The sequence below is a fragment of the Eptatretus burgeri genome, chromosome 6 (genome assembly GCF_056783735.1).
Source record: "Eptatretus burgeri isolate ZD-2024b chromosome 6, Ebu_testis_v1, whole genome shotgun sequence".
NCBI classification, from domain to species: Eukaryota; Metazoa; Chordata; class Myxini; order Myxiniformes; family Myxinidae; genus Eptatretus; species Eptatretus burgeri.
This window is the reverse complement of record NC_140966.1, coordinates 3587333-3608039: the sequence shown is the minus strand read 5'-3', so window position 1 is coordinate 3608039 and position 20707 is coordinate 3587333. Positions and strand designations below refer to the sequence as shown.

Sequence of the window (20707 nt, the reverse complement as noted above, 5' to 3'; positions counted from 1 at the left end):
GCATACGCTGGCTAAATCGTCAAGGTGTGACTGCGATGTTGACACTTTCAATTTTCAGGCGGTTATGATTTAAATCGGCGTGCGGCAGGTTTTTAACAGGCTACGCCACGAGTTCGTCGGCGATACGTGCAGCGCGCTATGCCTAAGTTAAAGTATCGCTGGGCATAGGTTGTGAACGCCGACAACAGGCTAAGCATTCGTTGGTATAAGTTATCTATAACACAACGAAACGTTCTGTGCCCGTTACTGAAATGTTATGCATCCGACCAAAACTTAAAAAAAACCCTCAAAACTTCTGCGTACGCCAACGTTTTACATACATTTTTATACGTTGCCATTGCTGGCTAAAACGTCAAGGTGTGACAGCGCCTTTACCTGGGCTTTTGGATCTTTTAGTTTTGAGGTGTTGAGCCTTGCTTTAGGTTTTGAGCCTTTTATGGTGTTGTTTTAAATATATATATATATATATATATATATATATATATATATATATATATATATATATATATATATATATATATATAGTTTTGCAGATACCACAAGTTAAACAAATAAACACTTCAAATGATCATGATAACTTCCAATGTCTGTGGTTTGTAATGCAGAGAATTGACCTTTTTTATTACATGAGTACACCCACTCCCTACGGCAGAGGCAGGAACGGTCATGTCATTATCCTCTCTGGGGTACATACTGTAGATTACAGTCGAAATGCCTGGTGTTGGCTTAATGGTTAGGGTGGTGGGCTTTGGATCCTCGGATCCTGAGTTCAAATTCCCCTCAGATGATGAATTAATATCAGATGGGGTTGACTCTGCCCGTCACCCTTCTGAGGTCGGCAAAATGAGTGCCAGCTTGCTGGTATTTTATGTCAGAGTGGCGACCCGTCCAAGATTGTGCCCAATAGCCAAGTAGACTGCTTTGGCAGCACCAATGCTCTGCACAGAGTATGGTCCCCATGGATGGATGGATGGATTGGCTTGGATTATAGTCTCGATCTACAGCAGACCTCAAGAACAGAAAAAATTCCACAATTTTCTCAAATGAGCAATTGGGCTCATTTAAGGTCCCTGGAGGATTTAAATTGAGTTTAATAAATAGTGTGGATTCAACCTGCCACTTCACAGGCATGCAGAATCAAATGAGATTTCTGTGAAGGAAAGCTTTAAGCCAGCCATCACTTGAGTTCCTTGGACTATAAATATTAAATCCTGCTTCAATGAACATGAGAGTGGAATAAAACATCTTTTTTCTGGCCTGCTCAATCTCCATGTCTTCATATTATTAAGCTATTGTGGTCAATTCTCGAGAACAAGGTGAGGAGCGCAATTTCCCCAACCAATGTCCCCCAAGGAACTTGATTTTTTGATTGAGGAATGGTGTAACATACGATCACGTCTCGGGCCTGCTAACGCCGAAGTGCCAGCGCGAGGAATTATTTAACTCCGATGTCTTACGTCGACTGCCACTTGGCCCAAAGTGTGCCTTCACCTTAATATTTTCTTTCCCAGATACAACTCAGAGAACATGTTAACAGTGTGATGTTTACATGTTTTCCGCTGAGAGATTCCGGCGTTGACATGCATGACACCATGCAAAGCGGGTTGCTTTTTGTTCTTGGGTGAGAAGAGAGCATTCTATCAGATTCCTGACTTCGTAACCTTGCATCATGAAGCTGTTTCTGAACAGTTCTCAGGGAGATTGCATTCATGCCGCAACACTGTTGTTGTGACAAAAGGAATACAACTGACAAGCCTGATCAGAGTTGCATTTTCTCTGCTTGAGATCACCCTGTGTCGTTAAGATTGATGTCTCACTTTAATATTGCTTTTTTTTTTTTAAAGTTTGTTGGCCAATCCGCTAATTAGAGTTTGGTGGAATCCAAGTTGATTTTCACTTTTACTGTCGGACTCTCAGGATATCGCTCATTCCAATAATTTGTCATCCTTGGGCCTCAATGAGTCTGATTACAGGCCATAGTAACACAGTCCACCAGTGGAAGTACGCAACGTTACCATTACTTTCTCTGAAGATTTACCAGGTGAAAGTATTTTTTCAAATTGATACCTCTACCATGTGTTGGGTGTGTGAAATTGCCTTGGTCTGCTGATGAATGGAAAGTATAGCCTGTGCATGGAGGGTTCTTTCATTTATGCTTGAACTGGGCCTGTCACTTTCCCATCACAGACAGGTCAGTGGTCTCCCCATCTTCTACTGCATCCTTTCTGGTCTTTCACCCTCCATTCTCTCCGTGCTTTGTCCCTCCTCCCCCCAGGTTTCTGCAGGGTGCACATGGTCCACCATCATGCCCCTTCTGGTGAAACTCACAAATTTCAGGATCACTGCTCACCTCTACTCATTAGTTCCTCTTCTTCCCGTCTGTGGAACCAACTTCCAGATTTTCTTCAATCTTGTATTCTTTCCTCCAGGTCTTCAAGACAGCTCTTCTTTTCAGATCATTCCCCATCCAAAATCATGATCTTTTCTATCTTCTATCATGATGGTTTTTTTTGTTTTATTCTGCTCACGTCATTCAGAAAAACAGTAAAACAAACAAACAAAAAATGAATAATCACCATCTAATGCTGCCTGCAAGCAAACCCTGCTCATAATTATTTGACAGTTTGATCAAACATCACAATATTATCTTCATCATTCACAGCAGTTCATAGCAAATTGTAGCATGCCTCTTCGCAATTATCGTGGACTGTCCACCCTGCCAATGATGGACGTAAACTCAATCAGAGCGAAGTCGATGGTATGCTCACACTTCCCACCTATAGCAAAGTTGAAAGATGGAAGAAACTTCCATCAGCAATGGCCTAATATCAAATTTTCAGTTATTTTTTTTACTCCATTTTGACCCCTGTGTCCCAAAGTCCCCACTCTCTGGGGCATCAACCGGGGATCACATCCAAAAAACCGTTCCATATTTCATGCGTCCTTCTAATGTCGATTGCATATACGAAATTTCATTAAAAGGTTTCAAATTGTGCCTGTAATTGCATTTCTTTGGTATTTCACCTTTTGACCCAGCCCCAGGCCGCGGAGCCAAAAGTGACTCTACTCTTGCACTTTCATGTGATGTGGTGATCATAACTCTAAAGTTTGGTGAATCGCTGCACAAGCACTTAGGAGGAGATGGTGTGACAGACGGACAGCCAGATGGATGGTCGGACGGACTGATGGACAGACGAAGCCGATTACAATATCCCCTTGTTTTATTTTTTTATTTTTTTAAGTGTGGGGATAAATATGCATGTGTCAGCTTCACCTGGGTAGACAAAGAGAGATGCATCACAAACTCTTCTGCTTTTTGTTCTTCACAAAAATCCCTTGGAATGAGGTGCGTCCAAATGGCTTGTCAATTTGACCAAGGTAGAGTTTGCGACTTTAAGGCGCTTTCTGAAAAAATGGACTAATAGCCAGTGTCCGAGCAATACAGTATTACTTTCTAAACTGTAAAAATATCATTGACATTGGTAAACCAGTATACCCAGTACCCCGACCAGCATTTTGGTTCTAGGCGTTCAAACTCATCCCTTTTTGTTTTGTCAACCGAGATTATAATAAGGAAAACAAGTGATTAACTTGGAGTGCATAATGTTGGTAACATTACACTCGATCACCCATGTGAACATCAACTTGGTGTGAAGGCGACCAAGAATTTTTCCACTACCGAAAAGTGTGTGAAAGTTGATATTTTGGTTTACAGGTGACAGCCAGCTGGAGAAAGCACCTGTATAATTTGTTTCCTCACCATGAGATGGAATCACACATCACCTGATCACCTGCATACTCACAAATCCATGCGTTTGGTTTGCATCTGTGAAAATATGAGCGCAAAAAAAAAAAAAAATTCACGAATGAGCCGGTCTCGAGTGTTTAATGTCACCCCAGTTTACCGACTCGGGGAATTTTTTTTTCACAAGGAAGTTTTGTGTGCAGGAGGAGGCCATTTGGCCCATCATGCCTGTGCCACACCAAAACCAGATTTAATAAATCCGTCGATACCCCTTCCCTTTGTTTGCAGCCTTTTGGCTGCTCCACTGTTACGCATTTCACCGACCTCGGAAGCATGACAGGCTGAGTCAACCCCCGGTGTGAATTCAGCGGCCAACGGGGATTAAACTCAAGACCCGAGGATCCCAAGCCAACACCCACAGAAAATGTGGCAGTTGGTTCCACGGACTGGAAGAAGAGGAACTAATGAGTAGATGTGAGCAGTGATCCTGGAATTTGTGAGTTTCACCAGAAGGGGCATGATGGTGGACCATGTGCACCCTGCAGAAACCTGGGGGGAGGAGAGACAAAGCACGGAGAGAACGGAGGGTGAAAGACCAGAAAGGATGCAGTAGAAGACTGAGAGACCACTGACCTGTCTGTGATGGGAAAGTGACAGGCCCTCTTCAAACATAAATGAAAGAACCCTCCATGCACAGGGCTGTATTTTCCATTCATCAGTAGACCAAGGCAATTTCACACACCTGACATATACAGCATGTAGAAGTTTTCCAGTGACAATAGTATTGGTTGACCAGTTCAGAACATGATGTCACAATGCTCATAAAGGTAGCAAGAACAGAGGGTGTGTTCCATTAGTAAACGGCTTGTTTACCGCTTACCTAGCGGCTGCCATCACCTGATGCAGTTTCATTCAAAGCGCTCAAGTAAGTACTCCAACGGAACGGAGCGCTCGGCACCGCTTAACAACATGGCGTTCTCCGTGGAAACAACGCTATCGTGGTACTTGACCAAATGCCGCCTGGGACTGTCGTTTTCAGTCTTACTCGATCCTCTTGTGACAACTTCCCTAAAATGAAGTTATTGTGTTAGCAGCTGATACAGAGTATGAGGAAGATGGAAAGAAAGATAAATAAATGAGGAGTCAGAAGGAGGAGCCCCCTGTCAAGCTTATCTCTGGACCATTTTGGGGGGGGGGGGGTGGTGGGGTTTGCATGTTTATAAATCTTGACGAATTAGGATAAAAAGTAGAGGTAACAATGAAGCTGCTCACTCATGGAACACACCCAGAATGCAAGTGGCTGTCGAGCCATATGGCAGGTTGGAGCATGCGCACACCTTCATCCCTCTTTTTGGAATGAGTAGAGTTTGCACATTGCTTGCTGAAAAATGTATTGTCTGTATATTACAAGAATACTCTTGAAGTGTATGTGGTGTGTGTTTGAAGGTGTCTAAAGGGTGTAAAGGTGTAGAGGGTTCAAGGGGTGCGAAGGTTACAAATTCTAAGGATCTAAAATTGTTCTAAACGTGTAAAGGGAAGTGTTCCAAGAAAATAGTAGTTAGGTTTTAAATGGGTTGAAGTAGATTAGGGTCAGGGGGTCTAATTAAGGGGTGTAATGGTCTGCAGAGTGTAAGGGGTCTAAAAGGGTCAAATGGGTTTAAAGGGTACATTGGAATCTCAAGAGGTCTGAAGATCTTGAGTGGTCAAAGGGGTCTAAAGGATGTAAATTCTTAAAAGCGTATAAACGGTCTCAAATGTCTAAAGTATCCAAGATAAATAAATGAAGAATATTAGCAATGCTTTCTCACCTTTTTGAAGAGTAACTTTTGTAACCCTGTACTTTTTCCTCATTTGTGTTCACACCAAAACCTTGCATTTGCAGGTCATTTCTCGGTGCAGGCGATGCCTTCAGCCGGCCTGATACCATGGTTTCAGAGTCTAGTGTGCTCACCAACCACAGATTGTCGTTTCAGGAATGGCACCCCTGCTGGCGATGGCGTCAACGATTTCCATCATTCACTGTAAGGAGAAAGACCTCCGCAATGTGATGCCACAATCTGGTGCAGTAGAATAGCGTGCACTACTTCCACAAAGCTGTGCAGTTTTGGAAATACTAATTTGCATTGGAAGTATAATTCAAGTATCATATTATCTTATTGCATTGTTGTGGTGAAGATATTGTTTGACTTGGACAAACCAGTGCACATACTTCATCGTTTATTGCAACCTTCTTCGATATTAAAAGCCAAAAAGGGGATTAACTTGCTTGAAGCAGCTCATTACATTGCTTGCTAGCTGCGGACCCATCTGAGAGCATTGATTGGTGGAAATGAAAGATCCCATGGTGTATTTTGCAAAGAGGAGGCAATTGTCCAAATTCCTCCTCTAATGTTCAGGGGTGCAGCATCACCATCACAGTCACCACCAAGTAACGATGACATCAGTGGGCTAAATTTTTAATTCACAACCAAGGAATTTGCTCATGATGAAGAGGAATAGCAAACGACGAATTTCTGGAATTTTGGATTTGATGGTATTTTGTGCAACCAATTATTTTCAGATACTTATTCAAGTCATTCAGACTCCTTTCTTGATATACCCTTAATATGGAGGACAGTCATGCCTGCCATCTTGTTTTGATGAACTTTCTGATAGACATGCAATACTTGTAGTTACTCAAGAGTTCTGCTACATATGTGTGTTCTGCAGACTTTCAAAAGCCATGGTTGACCTCCAACGGCTGCTCAATGGATCTTTTCTGCAAAACATCGAAAATTTGCAGCTGCTTCTTCGGCAGGACCCAGGTGAATTGACTTTTCAAACTTCGTCGCTAATTTTAAGCCAATTATTCATCCACCTTTCATCCTCACTCGAGGCGTATGGTAATCCAAAGTCATTGAGCTTTCAGAATCCATGTTGTGGAATGTGTGCTTAGAAGAACGATGAATGGTATGTCACCTTGTTGGAATCTATATAATAAAAATGAAAAACATGATGGGAAGCCAAAAATAAGACAAAAAACTTGGAGCTTATCTGGGCACTGGCCTGATGTTGTGGGTCTGGAGAGGAAGGTTTTTGAAGGAATTTACATGATTTTTCCCAAACATTTACTAAGTCCGCCATTTTGACACGCTTCCGGTCATGTGATCGGCATGACCTTCACAAGTTAACATCACAACCCTGTCCTAATGTTGGACCCCAAATTTGGCAGCATTCTGACTGGTGGGTCTGGAGAAGATTTTAAAAGGAACTAAAGAGATTTTCCCAAAAGTTGACAAAGCCGTCTATTTTGGCACACTTATGGTCACGTGATCGGCATGACTTCCGCAATTTAATTAACATCCCGACCCTGGACCTAATGTTGCAACCCAAATTTGGTAGCATTCTGACTGGTGGGTCTAGAGAAGAAGATTTTGGAATGAATTTACGTGATTGCCATTTTGACACACTTCCAGTCACGTGATCAGCCTGGCCTTCACAATTTAACATCAGGACCATTTCCTCATGTTCTAACCCAAATTTGGTAGCATTCTGACTGGTAGGTCTGGAGAAGAAGATTTTTGAAGAAATTTACTAAGTCTGCTATTTTGACTTACTTCAAGTCATGTGACCAGAACCAGGTTTATAATCCCTGTTACCAGTCAGGAGAGGAACATCGCTGCCAAATTTCAGCTGGATTGACATAGCGATTTGGCCGGAGAAGTCGAAATGGGAGATGGACGGACGGATGGATGGTGCGCGATGACAATACTTTATCTGGAATTTAAATTCCAGATAAACGAACCAGTGATGTTTGTTTGTTCTTCTTTTGGATGCAGCACAACGATGCAGGGTACCATCATTGACTGAGGGCATGGCTATGCCATTGATTCTGCTGGTTAGGGCAGGAATTTGAAATTTATTCAAGGTGCTGGGGATAGTTCACATACTCTTTGTGAAGGACACCATGGCATCTTTAACGTCCAGCAGCAAATGCCAGCAGATGAGACACCCTGTTTAACATCCACCTGAGGAACGGCACACACATTGATGACTCACCCTATCTGTGAAACACCAGGATGACAGTTTATAGCTGGTCAGGATTCAGACCCAGATTAGACAGCTTAGAGGCGAGTATGTGTATCTCTAATCCATCCTGTAATCCCCGTGTTTGTCACCATCCGTGATGTGTACCATATAGCGCCACCCGGTGGTGGTGGAGAGGGTATTACAAGTCATTTTTTTCCCCTTGTTTGTGGAACCAACCTCTCCAGTCTGTTCAGTCCCATTCTTCCCTTCAGTGCTTCCAGATAGCTATTCAACACTACTCCAGGTCACCCCACCTTCCCATCCATACTTATGATCTCTTCTACCCAAAATGACCCCATTCCCAATCGCTCCTTTTTGCCAGGTTATTGTGATTCCACCCCCACCTCATCTCCGTCAACACTTTTTGTTTGTTCATTGTCAGTGGGTTTATTCCTTTTCTGTTTCATCACGACCTTTCCCTTCCTCTTCTTGAGTTGTTCCCCCAGGTGTCTTTCTCCCCCACCCCCACTCTGATCTCACTGTCACTTCTACTCTGCTGTGTTGGTGTTTTCCCCTTTCCATTTTGTTGCCTTCCATTCTGCTCTCACTCTTTAAGCCTAAACCATGTACACAAAAACAAAGTTGTGGAGATGACTTGCAATGTTGCACTGTACACATGGAATTGCGCAAGTGCTTTACTGACCCCTGCTGAGGGGACGGATATCTCATTCGAGTACCATCCGGGGATTCCCTTCCTCATTCATTTCCTAGCATTCTCTGCCTCATCCACTTCCTGGGATGTCCTGTGATATCCTGGGATTCATGCATGCTAATGTTTTGAATAAATCAAAAAGAGGCTCAAAGTTTTCATGACCTAAAATGCAAAAAATTACACCACACAAACATCCGTCAGGTTTAATTTTTAAAGCATATACTTTACTAGCAGTTTAACCACCATTCAGGTGATTGGAGGACGTTAATGATTTGCTGAATAAATTATATTGTAACGAATTTGGAAGCTTACTGCACACAACAGTCAGAGTCCCTATAGATCAGTTATATCAGTAAGTACGTGTTTCTAGTTAGAATCCATCCCCTGTGTCTAATGGGAATTAAGTGTACGTGCGCTGTGGGTTATTTTATAGATAGGATTTTTTACATCTTCACTTTCACACGACAACACTCTGCTCGCGGCATTCGTCGCATGCTCCCCAGCAAGCGCAAGCGTGGGCGGAGTCTAACATGGGCATGGCATCCCTCTTTGGTCAATCGGCAAGGAGCGGGCGTCTCACCCGCCCCGTTTCCGACTCAACACCATCGCCATTATGCACGTGGCCAGAGGTGAGGAGGTGGGCGGAGCTACAAACGCCTCTGATCGGGACTCTACTCAGAAGGGTGGGAGTTGCCCCGCCTACCGTGGGCCTGTCCAATGGGAGATGGCCAGGGAATCGCGCGATGGGTCTGACCAATCAAGATGCGAGTGGCCAGGAGAAGAGGCCCCTTCCTCCCGAAGAGAAAAGAGTGTGGTAGTCGGATCGAGCGAGAGGAGATTGGTCCCGTGTGCTCGAGCGTGTCTTCGGTCTGGTCTGCGTCTGGCTGCAACCTGCGCATCCGAGGCGTCTCGTCCGGCGCAGTATGGAAAGCGATCGACCAACTCAACACGGAGATCACCTCGTCTCACCTCCTCTGGATTCGGCTGCCCTGGTCCGTCCTTTGGTGACTGGAGCTCTGGGAAGAGGTGGACGACCAGCCGCGCGCTTGCGGCCAGGTAACCAGCCGTCCTGACTCCCAGCCGAACTATCCTCCTCGGCTGGAGAGCCGAATAAAGACCCGGAGGGTCCATCTCTTTTCTTTGCGTGTGCATGTCTGTGTGCGGGCCTGTCTTGTCAAGTAGAATTGTTAAGTGCTTTTGCTTGTACATTGACTGCATTTCTTATAGTCGGATAACTCTGCTCTTCTGTGTTCCCCTCCCTGCCTATTGTAAATAAATATCCCAATTGTTGAATGGATCAGTTCGTTTCTGTGCTTCTTTTATTGGCTTAGCACGGTGCATGTTGGGAAATTGGGAAGCGGCAAATTGTGCATTTGGTCCGGCGCGGCTCTGGTAACTCCGCTCAGTTACGCCGGATCCGAGCGTTACCCGCGACTCGGATCGGACAGAGTCGGCCAAGGGTGTGGTTTCCCTGGTAGTTGGACGGCGTGAGTATTTAGGTAAATTGGAGTTAGACAATTGGACCCTACCTCATGCCGTCGAAATATTGGCGACCACGGTCCTGTAAGGGACCCGTGCCTCTCGGAGTTCTCCGAGAAGCACGATCTAGATTCCGGGTGTTCCGTGGAGCCGACTCTACTGCTCCACTTAGCAGTCGTGCTCGCCGCCGACACCTGGCCCCACAACAATATGTTGCAAATTAAACCTGATGGATGTTTGTGTTGTGTAATTTTTAACATTATTTGCCATTTGAAATGTTAACCCTCTTTTTCATTGATTCAAAATATCAACATGTATGGATCCCATATATGTATATGTATATATATGTATATGTATATATATATATATATATATATATATATATATATATATATATATGTATATATATATATATATATATATATATATATATATATATATATATATATATATATATATATATAATATGTGTATAAAAAACCCCCAGAATGAGCCAGGAGGTCAGGATAGTACTCGTATGAAACACCTTCTCCCTCCGGGAGAGTAATACCCCCTATCCCTAGCGGGATGCTTACACTACACCACGTGTCCAGTGAAACATTGCAAGTTGTCTCCACAAATGACTTGTATGTAATACGCTCTCCCACCACGACTAGGTGGCGCTTATATGGTTGATGACAAACGCCAAGTTTTTTTGGCTCATGTATCTTACCTCCCATGTTTTTCGGTTTTATGAGATGTATTCACCAAATAATTCACACACTCCATCCACTTGAAGGATGGGTAAACTGCGAGTGAAGTATGAATTGCAACTTGTGTGGAAAGTTGTTTTGAACTCAAAATAAGTCTGCTACAAATAATACTCAGGGGAATTGGTGAGATAACCTGATGTTGACTTTCATGATGTGATGAATGTTTTGCAGGTAACGTCATAACCCTGGCAAATTTGACATCATCTCCAAATGAACTCAGAAGCTTTGCAACCTCCAACCTTTCCATGTCCCTCAATGAAGCAAAGACTCTACTCAACTTGAAAGTTCAATCTCTTCAAGTAAGTCATTGAGGATAGTTTGTTAGATTCTTTATTAAAACCACATTGGCAGCTCGGCATACAAAGCTGATACATTATTAGCCCCCATTAGATTATATCCGAAACAGGGGCTTATGGATTTGGTCTCGATTTTCGTGTCCATGTGTACGTGCGTCCACAACCATATCGCCGACATGTCTGTACCGATTGTATTCGTACTTGGCAGAAAGACAACACATTATGGTATACATATGCATGTCATTTCTTTTCGAGATCAGATCCAAGATGGCCGACTGGTGGTCATTTTGTTTCTTAAACATGTCCGCAAACATTTCTCCGACATGCATGGTCTGATTTTGTTAAAACTTGGCAAAAGCACAGCACACAAATTCATGCACTTGCACATAACTTCATTTTGTGATCTGATGAAAGATGGCCGACTGGTAGACTGGTGGCCATTTTAGTTGAACATAAATATGGGCTAGCCCTTTTCCTCTCGACAGCCAAATTACTAAAACAATGGGGGCTATGACATTTTATGTCTTTTTTACTGTTCTGGTTATATTCTAAGTTTAGTTTGGAAGAAAATCAGCCAAATTGCAGTTCCTCCAAGGTGTCACACTGTACAAAAGTACAAAAGTGTACTCTCTTTATTAGCCTGTCCCCCATGCAGCAGATGTTTTTTTGCAATCGTGCGTGTGCATGTGCGTGCGTGCGATAACTTAAAAAAAAAAAAAAAAAATTTGAGCTTTTGTCAACAAATTTTCAGCAAAGCTTTATTCTGAGAATATGGAGAAGACAAATTAAGAATTTGGTCAAAAGGTCAAAAAGGTACCATTTATCAAACGGACAACAAAGAATAATAATAATAAGAAGAAATCAGAATATAAAGAGGATGGGCTTTGCATTTTCAAATGCTTTCTAGATCTATTTAATTTTTTTTAATATTTATTTTATTTTTACAGGATTTAAGGCTTGTAGTGGAGCTACCACACAAATCTCACACACATGGACATACAGATGAACACATGAGATGCAAAATAGGACTGTTAGATGAGGCAAATCAAATGGGAGACCAAGTACCTCATTGAAGTCGTCAGAAGTAATCCAAATAAGGAAAGAGCAAAGATGAAGTCATCAGGAGGAATTTGGATGGGATTTGGGTTTCAGCTGCATCTCCTCTACCTTGAAACCAATCCAGGTGTAGCCAAGTGAGCCTTTCAGAAAAATGTCTGCAAGAACCACTTCTCCTGGACAGATGGGTAAAGAAAGAGAAATAAAGAGTCTAACAGATAAAAGAAAAGAAAAAGCAAGAATTAGAATGAAGAAAGAGAAATGTGAAAAAGTACAAAGAAGTGCGAAAGGAACGAAAAAGGATGCCGGGAAGAACCCGGATTGAGAGCTTTCAGCAGTTGCTCCCCAAAATCAAATGCTACAAGCTACGAGAGGTCCGTCACTGAGCTCAGGACGAAAGTGCCATCAATTTCTGTGGCACTCTGGGGTTTCAGCTACACGACGACAATGATGGCGCATTTCTCACTGCACGCAGTGGGGCACTTCCTCAGAATTAATTTCCTCCTACCCATGGATGCCAACCGATGGAGATTGCGCATTCTGTTATCCTTTTAAATTCTGAACGTCAAACAAGGAAGTATCACGTTAAAGATGTACTTTGGGTGTTCTTATTCAGATGTTATTCGTATGTTCTTCTTTCGATGTTTAAGATCTACAAGGAAACACAATTAAATAGATAATACCAGAGCTAACTTTCTTGACAAAATAATCATACTACCATAATATACATAACACGAGACTTTTGAAATGACGTATGAACGCCAATGAGACCTTCACAAATGTGCTGTGTGTACATTTCCAGTGACTTCCTCAAATCGGGGAAAGGGGAGGTCGGTGAAATGGGGATGTCGGAGCACCTGATAAGAAACCTGTATGTCAAACAAGAAGCTCCAATAAGAACAGTGTGTGGAGAGACAGAATGGTTTGGAATTAGAAGAGGGGTCAAATAGGGGTGAATTCTCTCCCCTTAAGGCCCGGTCACACCTTGACGTTTTAGCCAGCGATGGCAACGTATTAAAATTTCTGTAAAACGCTGGCTTACATTGAAGTTTTGATGTTTTTTTTGTAAAGATTCGGACGTATTCATAGCGACTTGGTCTTATGTATAACGCATTGGTAACAACACAGAACGTTTCGTTGTGTTATAGATAACTTATACCAACGAATGCTGAACCTGTTGTCGGCCTACACAACCGATGCCCAACGATAGTCTAACTTAGGCATAGCGCGTTGCACGCATCGCCGACGATGTCGTGATGTAGCCTATTAAAAGGCTGACGCACAACGATTCGAATCATAATTGCCGTATAAATGGAAGGGTCAACATCGCGGTCACACCTTGGCGATCTTGCCAGCGTATGCCGACGTAACAAAAAGTGTGTCTAAAACGTTGGGGCACGTCGAATACGGTATGAGTAAGTTTGGTATACGTGAGTACAACGCTAAATACGCTATCATATGTCGTAGTAAGTAGAGTACGTCAAGAAATTTTGAACATGTTCAAAATTTTACGACGTACTCGGCGTATGACACACGTTCCGCATGCGATGGGGATAAGTTTTACACACGATATGTGGACGCTTACACATGTCCACAAACGCTACTTATAAGCTACTCATAAGTCGAAACACGTCGCGGTAATGTCTTTTTTACGCGAAACTTATTTCTAACTTATGTTTGACGTGCTTTGAACCAATTCTTTACGTAGTCCCAACACACATCGACGTATGCACACGTATTCAAATGACGTCTTCCGGTCGACAAAAAAATAAAAGAACGTGTTTCAAACTTACAACTGCCATATGAAGACGTGTTCCCAGCGGTTTTTGGAATTGGTATATAAAAATGCTGCTCATAAAAGGGGAACCCAACAGTGTTTTCGAGTCCTTTTTGAGTCGATGTCCATGTCAGCAGTAACAGTATCAGTATCAGTATCAGTATTAGTATCAGTTTGTTCATGTTGGCAGTAGTAGGTGAGTGTGAGGGGGAGGGTGTGGGTTATGATGGATCGTCCTTGGATCCGCGTGTCCACGAGTAGGAGACAAGTTTTCACCATTGTTCGAAGTTGTTCGCGGCTAATTTTTAATGGGACTTTTTCAACAATGAGCTATGGCTTGTTTTTACGATTTAGATCTATTCATAATGGGCTGGACAAATGCACAATGAACTAATAATGTGCGTAGAGCGCTTTGATTACTTATAGATACGATATACCAACGAATAATTATTGTGAAGCTGGCGTTCACAAACTATGCCCAACGATAGGCTAACTTATCCATGTCGTGCGGCAGTTTATCTTTGCCGGTGACGTGGGGTTTGCTATTCATAGGCTGCCACTCAACGATTTAAATGGCTGCATCTCCACTATTGAAAGTAGACGCTTGCGCTCAACGATTGCATTTTTTTTTTTACACTCAACGACTTTTAAACGGTACCACTCAGCCATTTTCATTGTTTACAATGAACGATTTAAATTGCTGTCACTCGCCTTTGTTTTTTGACGCTGGGGTTTTGAAATTTGAAGCGTTTTTTCTGAACGTGTTAAAACGCTCAAACTCGACTATTTTAAATAGACGCTGCCGATGGACAATTGGAATCATAGCCAAGCTAGACATCGAAGTGTGAACATCCTCGTCATGCCCAAGAAAAGTTTGAAGAATGCTGCAAATAAGTGTCCTGGCCGTGGCCGTGGACGCTGACGCAAGGACGATCCATTATACCGACGTCTTTCAGCCTATGAGTAACTTAAAAGTAACGTCTGTCGATGTGTGGCAATGATCGCGTAACGTGCCAACAACACGTTAATCATAGGTTAGAAACAAGTTTCGGGTACGCTAAACATTACCTCGGCGTGTCTCAACTTATGATTAACTTACAAGTAGCATGTGTTGACGTCTGTCAACGATCGCAGACCGTGCATACAACTTGTGGCCAGCGTAGCAGAACGTGTGAGTCATACGCCGGCATACGTCGTGAAATTTCAAGCATGAAAAAATTTGAACACAACCAAAAAGTACAACGTTTAAAGCCAATGTACTACGACGTATGGCAGTGTTTTTCAGCGTGCTCTCAATGTTATCAAAACTTACCCATAACGTATTCAACGTGTGCAAGCGTTTTAGAAAAAAAATTAAAAAATCGGCATACGTTGGCTAAAACGTCAAGGTGTGACCGGGCCTTTACTTGTTCAACCTGTATCGTGAGTACATCATGGGACAATGTTGGATGACATTGAGGCTGGAGTCAGGATTGTAGGAAGATATATCAATAATGTGAGGTATCCTGACGATACCACTCTGTTGGCAGAAAGGAAAGTGAAAAAGGCTGGTTTTTATTTAAACCTAAAAACAGAACAAAATCTTCTCAACTGAGAAGATCAATGTGCTCAAACTGGAAGAGGATCAGGTGTATATTGTGGGAAGTTCCATCTTCCTGGGTTCTAAGATTGAAGTGAGTGGAGAATGTAGAGGATAAATTACCAGACGGTTAGCCTTGGGGAGAACAGCAATGTCAGGATTGATAAAGATCTGGAAATACAGAGATGTGACTATTCGAACCAAGAGAAGGCTGGAGAATTATGGTATTTACAGTTTCAATGTATGGATGTGAGTCGTAATATACAGAACTTATAACAAAGGGAGCAGAGGCATGAGGAGATCTGTGGAAGGGAGAGGGATGGGGTGGGGTACATGGGGTAAACAAGATGGACACTTCAGGGACTTTCAGGAAGGAAACCAAGGGATTTGAAGGAGGTGGATTTGAGGTGGATTAACGGGAAGGAAAGATCATGATTTTGGATGGCAGAAGATAAGGGATGGTGGTGAACTGCTGTTTTGAAGACCGGGAGGGAAGAGTGGGATTGAAGAGAATGTGGGAGTTTGTTCCAGAGGAGGGAAAGAAGAGAAATGAAAGCATGAAGGTGAGCAGTGATTCTTGATTTTGGTAGTTTTACCAGAAGGGGTTTGCTGGCGGACCTTGAGTGCCCTGCGGAAATATGGGGGGGGGGGGACAGATCACACACAGTGCAGGGGGTAGCGAGACCGGAGAGGAGATGGTAGAAGACAGAAAGACCACCGACCTGCCTGTGGTGAGAGAGTGAGAGACGCAAAGACTCAGCTTCATCATGAAAGATACCAATGATCCTACAAGCCTTGGTTTCCAACAGCATGAAGTCAAGAAAGGTGTGATGTGGGAGCACCAGCCCAGAGGGGAGAGCAATACCCCATAAAGCTGCGGATTAAAACTTTGTATGTGGTCAGGAGCTGAGGTTTGCTCAGGAAGGACTTTGCATGACTGAGGATTCCCAATTGGCGACTGACTTTCGAAGCCAGCTTGGAAATGTGGCTTTCTCAGGAAAGATCATGGCAGATAGTGAGACCCAAAAGCAAGAATGAAAGGACTTCTTCAAGAGGATTGCTGAGAAAGTAGATGGGTTCCAGACAGTCCTTTTGGAGAGGCAGTGAGAGTGTGAGATTTGTCAGGATTGAAGGACATGTTCCACGTGTTGGACCAGCTTGTGATTTTATCCAGATTTGCAGAGAGTGAAGAGGCTGCTGCTTTTACCGATCTGAGGGATGACAGATGGTACGGCAGAAGGTGGAGTCATCAGCAAGAGATGAAGAAGATTTTTTGAGAGTCAGAGAGATCATTGATGAAAAACAGAAAAAGAATAGGGCCCAGAACACTGCCTTGAGGAACTCCAGCTTGGACAGGAAGAGGGGATGAGAGAATTCCAGTGAGGGGCAATGTATTGACCACAACAGGAGAGGAAGTCTGCGAGCCATAAGCGGAGATTGCCTTGAATACCATAGCAAGATAATTTGGTGAGCAGGACAGGGTACCAGACTGTATTGAAAGTTTGTGATATGTCCAGAGAGATGGCTCTGATCTCATGTCTGGCATTGAGGACCTCCATCCATTGATGGGAGAGCAGAAGCAGCATATCCAGGGTAGAGTGACCTGGTCTGAAACCAAATTGATGATCGGAAATCAAGCCATTGGAGAAGAGGAAGGATTTAATATCTGAAGCGATGATGGATCCCATGACCTTGCTGATGATTGGGAGAAGGCTGATTTGTCTGGAGTTGCAGGGATCTGTTTTAGCACCTTTTTTATGCAGGGCAGTGATGTTTGCTGATTTCCAAGTAGATGGCAGATGACCTTGAGCAAATGAGAGGGTGAATAGAACAGAGTGAGCAAGAGCAGAGGAGCAGTTTTTTTTTTTCGGACACATGGGCTGGTGCCGTCTGGACCGGTTGCAGAATCCGAGTCGAGGTTTGACAGCAAGCTCTCCACTTTGTCAGAGGAAAAGGACAGAGTCCAGGGACAGCTGGGTGTGACTGGGTAAGCTGGGTACAGAAAGTGATGGGTTTTGGACACAAGATTTAGATGCAAACACCGAGTTTCGGCATTCAGCCTTTTCATGTGCAGTATCAGCAGTGCGGCCATTGAGGTAAGGGAGGGGAGGGGAGGGGGAACATACACCAGAAACAGATTAGATTCGATGCCACCAGGATTTGGAGGAGAGAGAGAGGTTTGAGAGTTCAGACGAGCTTAGAAAGATGTTGTTTTCTGGCTCTCCTGAGGGTAGATACACACTTGTTCCGAGCTTTATGGAAGGAACTGAGATTACCCTCAGTTGGGTTTGTTTTCCATGAAGCAAAGGCAAGTTGTTTCAGGACAACTGCCTCCACACAAGCTTCAGTGAACCAAGGGCGGGAGGAAGGGAAGGACAACTGAAGACGAGAGGGGATAAGTCTGTGCCTGAGGGAGAGCAAGTTTCTTTGAAAGAATTCCCAGGATGAGTTGATGTTGGAGAAAGTAGCGATAGGAGACCAATCTAGAAGTTTGATGGCTGCTTGGAGACCCTGCCAGTCAGCTTGAGTGAAATGCCAGACTCAACGGCGCTGAGGTTGTTCTCTGATAACAGCCAGAGAGATGTCCACTTTGACAATGACGTGGTCAGAAGAACCCATTGGAGCGGAGGAAGAACAGCAGATATTGTCAGGGAAATTTGTCAAAATCAGATCCAGAAGAGATGGAGTACCATTGGTTGAGATCCGGGTCGGGAAGTTGACAGATTGAGTCAGTCCCAATGAGTCGCAGAAGTCTTTTGCTGAGGTGCCATGACAGGTGAGAGAGGTACCCACACCTAGCCAACTGGCATGATGACAATTGAAGTCACCACATATGGGGAAGAGAGAGTTTGGATGAGAAGATAGAAGTTGGTCCATGTTTTCGGATCGTGAGGTGTAGATGGAGTCATCACTGTTTGGTGGACGGTACAGTACACATATAAACATGAGGTGGGAGTGGAGGGGAAGCCGAAGCCAGAGGTATTCCTGGGGGTGTGGGGGAGTGAGAACAGTGCATGGAGAGTGAGGAATAGAGTCTGATGAAGAGAGCTACACCTCCACTAGGATGAGGCTCAGGTCTGTCAAACCATAGGAGGTAATAACCAGGGAAAGATACTGGGGAGTCAGAGACATCTTAAGGGAGGAAAGTTTCTGTTAGGCAGATTATGTCTGGTTTGTCAGTTGAAACCTGCATGAAAAGATCTGTCAGTTTGAGTGAAGGCCCCAGATATTTGAGGTCTACAATGTTAATGAAGAGGGAGGGGAGGAGGCTTTGGGTGCAGGGGAGGGGAGGGGAGTGGGGCAGGGAGGGTAGGACAAGGGAGGAGGGGGGGGGAGGTAAGGAGAATTGTTGAGAGAGTGGGGGGGGGGATTCCAGAAGAGCTCGGGGAGAGGGCATGAGGAGTAGAAAAGGCTCTGTGGTGCTGGGTTGAGTTTGTCATTGAATTTGTCATTGAATCTTCATCTAATATTCATCACGAGATAAAATCAATGTATTTGGTTAGTTAATTATATATTCGTTCGTTAAACTTTATGACATATTGAAGAAAACAAATAATGTCTTTCTGTCTTCTACCGACTCCTCTCCAGCCTTGCCCCCCCTGCTCTCTCTGCGATTTGTCCCAACCACATTTCCACAGGGCGCTCAAGGTCCGCCAACAACCCCCTTCTGGTAAAACTACCAAAATCACGAATCACTGCTCATCTTCACTCTTTCATTCCTCTTTTTTCCCGCCTTTGGAATAAACTTCCTCACTCTATTCTTTCCCATTCTTCCCTCCAGGCTTTCAAAACAGCTGTTCACCACCACCTCTTATCTTCCCCCATCCAAATCCTCGATCTTTTCTACCCCCGATAATCCACCCATGCCCACTTCCTTCAATTCTCCTGCTTTCCTTCCTGAAAGTCCCTGTAATGTCCATCTTCTCCTCGCCATGTTCCCCGTCCCATCCCCATCCCTCTCCCTTCCACAGTTCACCTGTGTCTGTTCCCCAATGTTTTGTCCCTTCCACTCCCACCCCTCTTGTCTCATGCCTCCTTGCTGTGAGTTGTGTGTTAGCTCTCATACGAGCCTCGACCAAGGTATACAAAAAAAAAAAAAAAAAAAAAAAAAAAAATAAAAAGTCAATTTTTCACAATGATCTTTCTCATTTTTTACACCCACTGCCTTGTCTTCTTACCATTTACCTTTTACCTTTTTTGCAGGCGCTAACTACTTTGCCCTTCCAATCTTCGATTTCACTGGACTGCAATAGCACATTATATGCCCTCGTTTTTGTGCCTGATGATGTCAGCCAAGCAAAAGCTTTACTCTGCAGTCTAACCCAGGAGCAGCAAACATCTTTACTCATGTTCCTGGCATCAAGCATACAGACATCTGGCCCTCCATTTTCGGTAAAAGAATGAATGGATTAATCAGGTACAGATAATATTCATTGCGATTCTGTTCATTCCTGACAGTGATTATTTTTTTTTCATTATTACTTCCACCATTAAATGCAGGGCAGAGGTTATGTTTTCACCCCTGTTTGTCTGTTTGTCTCTCTGTGAGCAGGATATATCAAAAGTTATGGATGGATTCAGACGAAAGTTGGTCAGTAGGTTGGGTGTGTCACAGTGACGAATTGATTAGATTTTGATGAAGATCTGGATCTGGATACTAACATTTTAAAAAAATTTTTAATTCCTTAAGGGGCTGTCACACCTTGACGTTTTGGCCAGCATATGGCAAGGTCTCAAAATGTATGTAAAACGCTGGCGTACGCTGAACTATTGATTTTTTTTATTTTTTAAATTTTGGGCGTATAATAACATGTTGGACGTATTAGTAACGTATACAGAACGTTTTAATCACATATAGATAACTTATACCAACGAATGCTGAGCGTGTTGTCGGCGTTCACAACCTATGCCCAACAATAGTCTAACTTATGCATCGCGCGCGGCAGCGTATCGCCGACGATCACGTGGCATAGGCTATTCATAGGTTGCGACTCGACGATTCAAATCATAACCGCACTAGACATCGAAGTGTGAAGCCGCTGTCACACCTTGACGTTTTAGCCAGCGTATGCCGACGTATAAAAAATTTGCCGAACCAAGCTGGCACACGTCGAATACGTTATGGGTAAGTTTTGTATACGTTCAGAGCACGCTGGCATACATTGTCGTATGTCGAAATTTTTCACCTCGATGTGTTTCGACTTGTGAGTAACGTACAAGTAATGTGTGTCAACGATCGCGTAACGTGCCTACAACTTATTGCCAGCGTTATGCTGAACGTGTGAGTCATACGCTGGCATACA

The 20707-nt window shown here is 43.5% G+C and overlaps 1 protein-coding gene across 1 annotated transcript in view; it reads left to right on the top strand.

Moving 5' to 3' along the window:
* LOC147024132 (phospholipid-transporting ATPase ABCA1-like) overlaps positions 1-20707 on the top strand; it is a 315313-nt gene that overhangs the window by 26820 nt on the left and 267786 nt on the right. The window contains exons 4-7 of the mRNA XM_085883724.1: positions 5628-5766; positions 6455-6549; positions 10868-10995; positions 19608-19796. Coding sequence (XP_085739850.1) covers positions 5628-5766; positions 6455-6549; positions 10868-10995; positions 19608-19796 — 551 coding nt within the window. The remainder of the gene's footprint in view (positions 1-5627; positions 5767-6454; positions 6550-10867; positions 10996-19607; positions 19797-20707) is intronic.